Raw genomic sequence first — 4,114 nt, forward strand, 5'->3', positions numbered from 1 at the left:
ATCCTAACCAAGTTAAAATATCATTAATTATACTTCGACCCATGTCAGAAGAATTATTAACAAAATAATTGCAATTTGATATGCGATAGAACTGTTCGAATGCGTACAAGTACAAATTGAGAAGGATGCTCTGTGGGAATTCCCTAATTTCTCCAGTTTTGTCAACTTCTGTAATAGAGCATGACTATGAGTACTTGGCTTTCGGGCGCGCCGCCAGATGTTTCAACCTGCCTACACACGTTTCGCATTGCATCTTAATTCTGATAAATGCCAACAGAGGCGCTGTTAACGCTATAATATAGGCTAAATAAGAATACTGTATTGTAATTGCGCTCCGGTCGGATTTTTTTCTCTTTGCGAAGACATTTCTTATGCTATAAGTAGGGTGGGTATTGGGACAATGACTTTGAATATTACGTAACCGATCGCTCGATTTGCCGCCCCCTGGACGTGCCGCCCGCGTGAGGTGCACGCCTTGCACGCCCGATTACGGCGGGCCTGGTAAGATAATGCGCTAAGTTACGTGACCCGCGTAACCAAACACTATATGCGCCTCACCAGTTTAAATACAGTAAATTCTTACTTATTCTAATTATTACAAATCTTGTAAAATATGTAAAATTCTTCATTTGTTTAAAAGTGTCCACATAAAAAGAAAATAAAGAATTGAAAAACTCGTTAATTAAGGAAATTTTCGTCGCTACGAACATTTTAAAATTATTCTTTGAAATTCTTTAAATACGAAATTAATTTGTGTAAATTGTAAAATTAACGGAAGTACGCATTACTCTCGTTTTTGCAGTGTCAAGTTACTTTATTCTTGGAAACAAGAATATACATTTATTTTAATTCCATTTCTTGAAATTTATAGCAAAATATAACCTCGTGTGTCGATACTAGTAATTCCAAATAAATGTCGTAGAGTCCCTGAAAATTCCAAGAAAACTACATAAAAATATATTCGGAACATTAGAAATACTCGTTGGAAGTTAATTGTATTCGTGACTTACCGGTGGAAGAAGTTTGGGTATAGTGAGGCAGCCGTCTATTGGTCCCGCTTCAACATAAGGAGGCTTGTTTGAATTTGTCATAAACTTACCAAAATCAGATGGATCTTTGATGCAAAAGTATTTGGTATTTTTATCACCCATACATTTCTTCATCATTTCGAAAGCCTGCGACATAGATATTGTCCTGAAAAGTCATTTTTAATCTTCTATAGAGAAAATATACATGAAGTAATTTTTATAAAAACTTTCTAGTCGTTATAACTTAGTAATTTGATATAATTTTATTATCTTTATATTTATATTTTATTATTATTATTTTTTCGTTGAAGGTCTCACAGCACTTTCGGTTACAAAATAAAGACTTTATTGCATAAATTGAACGTAGGCTACAAATGCATTTCGGATTGTTGTAAATATACAACCCCTCTTCAGTGCCGACTATCAAGCACTTATATGTTTCAAAGAGAAACGACATATAAAGTTTCCATTTTCACAATTTGTCTTTTTATGAATATACATTAAAAAATCCATTATATCGTATAAAATATAATGTACATTTATGGAAAATACAAACTGTGAAAATGAAATCTTTTTATGTCGTTTTTCTTTAAAATATATAAGTGCTTGTTGTAAACGTTTTTTTTCACAATATATAAGTAATGTCGGGATCTTAATTATAATGTTGTTCTTTTTTAGCGGCACTGAAGAGGGGTTCCATATTTACAACAATCCGAAATGCATTTGTAGCCTACGTTCAATTTATGCAATGAAGTCTTTATTTTGTAACCGGAAGTGCTGTGAGACCTTTAACGAATAAAAATTTTTGGATTAAAGTGACTATATATATATATACAGTCGACCCCCTATAACACGGTACATATATTTCCGTTTTTTATGAAATTGATGTTTTAGGAGACCTTGCCAATAACAGCCCGACACGTGTGCAGTTTACGGACTACAGCTGTTTGAAAGGTTTTCTTCCATAAAATTAATCGATTCCACACTAATTCGACTCAACATTTCCAAAACACGTATATTTTTTCGAAAATAATCCGTATAAATTACGCTATAAACAAAAAATTGTAGGATTACTTACCGAGTGTGCACCGTTCGACATCGCCATTGCTTAAGCTTGTTTTCGTAGCGGAGCGGCGCACCAAACGGCGGGCGCGATTTCTGGTAAGTTATTTTTCTGCAAAAACTACGTTGAACTTTGGAGACATCATTAATATAAGTAATTTTAATGGCCGTTGAATAAGAAATGTTTCTTTCACAAGAAATGTATAAAATTACAGTGCTGTATTAGACTTACGGTACCGAATTTTCATACTGTACAGACGATACTAAACTCAACTTACTCGCTTAAACTCTGCGTAGCGTGGCGCTGGACGGCAGAAAGTATATATATAATTATAATAAAGTTACAATAAATTAAGTTAATATATAATTATATATACAATACGTAATTAACATATAATTTATATATAATACTGTACAGACGATAGTAACTCAATTTACCCGCCTATACTCTCTGTAGCGTGGCGCTGGACGGCGAAAAGTAGTTCGGCTGTCCGATGACGTTTTACCGAATTATAGGAGTTTTTTTTACCATGTTTGTACGGCTACTATTGCAATTTTTCGCCGTCATATAGGAATCCGAACTATAGGAACCCGTGTTATAAGGGAGTCGACTGTATATATATATATATATAATCATATATATATATTTGAATATACAGCATTCATATTACATAAAGAACATAAGAATGCGATAAGAAAATTACTCTTAATTTAAAATATCTTAAATTGAATTCGGTATACATACAGGTTCTTATCGCATTTGCTCTTGTCTTCGCCGGATTTTACCGCAGTTAAAAGAAATAAAGCACTGCACGGCACCTCTTTTAGAAAATTCACAGTTCCCCAAATAGTAAATGGCTCTTTACTATTGATTGGATATGGTTCAATCCTTTCGATAGAATATTCTAATTGTCGTTTGTTTTCATCGTCTACGAAAGATCCAAAAAGTTACCAACGAGTCGCGGTAAATTAAAAATCACCAAACACTTTAAAATTCGATTCGTATTTCATAGTTAAAAGATAATTCAGATCATTAAAAACATTCATTTTAAATATTTTATCAATTTTTTTATTTTTTAATGGTTAATCAAATAATATATTTTACCAATAAGTACGGGTGCCAAATGTTTTCCTAGATTAATGAAATATTACGAAACAGTGAAAAACTGCACGAATATTATGATAGAACGAAGACAAAGAGTTTTTCGTATTCCAATAAAGCCAAAATTCTATTGTCTTGGAAAAAGGTTAAAATAATTTAATTAATAATAGGAANAAAGGTAATTCAGATCATAAAAACATTAATTTAAAATATTTTATCGATTTTCCATTTTTTAATGGTTAATCAAATAATATATTTTACCAATAAGTACGGGTGCCAAATGTTTTCCTAGATTAATGAAATATTACGAAACAGTGAAAAACTGCACGAATATTATGATAGAACCAAGACAAAGAGTTTTTCGTATTCCAATAAAGCCAAAATTCTATTGTCTTGGAAAAAGGTTAAAATAATTTAATTAATAATAGGAAATTCAAAAACGCACTCACCGCAATACGATAATTCGTAACACTTTACCCACGATAATTGGGTTAGCATAAGAAAGACGTTCAAGGCGTACGACATATTTGCTACCTTATAATAATTCTGTCGGGAATAAGATACATTTATACCTATAACTCAGTTTCTATTGGCCGATTATTTATAGGGAGACTGTTTGCCGAACAACAGCTGCTTGTCGACGAAATATGCAAGTAAAGTTACACTTTTTCATTGTCGTGTTAATAATAATGAATTTTAATTTAATTTTCATACTCTGTGAAAAATACAAAGACGAATATTTTAGCTTAATTAATTAATTAAAATTAATTAAGTATATTTTAATTAAAATAAATGAACGAAAAAATAAAAAAATAACGTCAACATTTTACTTTCTTACGTTAATGCTTGTCACGTATAATTCAAATTCAGGAAGTCGACATCAGCACTCGAATTTATTCAGCTGTAAAAATTTCTGCCGGAA

The 4,114-nt window shown here is 31.7% G+C and overlaps 1 protein-coding gene across 1 annotated transcript; it reads right to left on the reverse strand.

Annotated features, from left to right (window-relative positions):
* Positions 1–797: 797 nt before the first annotated feature.
* LOC111638699 lies at positions 798–3,716 on the reverse strand. The gene is made up of 4 exons (XM_023384452.1): positions 3,642–3,716; positions 2,836–3,019; positions 1,011–1,194; positions 798–927 (listed from the first exon to the last, which is right to left on the reverse strand). Exons 1-4 carry the CDS (start codon positions 3,688–3,690, stop codon positions 841–843), a joined length of 504 nt encoding a protein of 167 aa, XP_023240220.1. The 5' UTR covers positions 3,691–3,716; the 3' UTR covers positions 798–840.
* Between the last annotated feature and the right edge of the window lie 398 nt (positions 3,717–4,114).

The sequence above is a fragment of the Centruroides sculpturatus genome, unplaced genomic scaffold, assembly GCF_000671375.1.
Source record: "Centruroides sculpturatus isolate CEXI.00-Female unplaced genomic scaffold, Cexi_2.0 scaffold1118, whole genome shotgun sequence".
NCBI lineage: Eukaryota > Metazoa > Arthropoda > Arachnida > Scorpiones > Buthidae > Centruroides > Centruroides sculpturatus.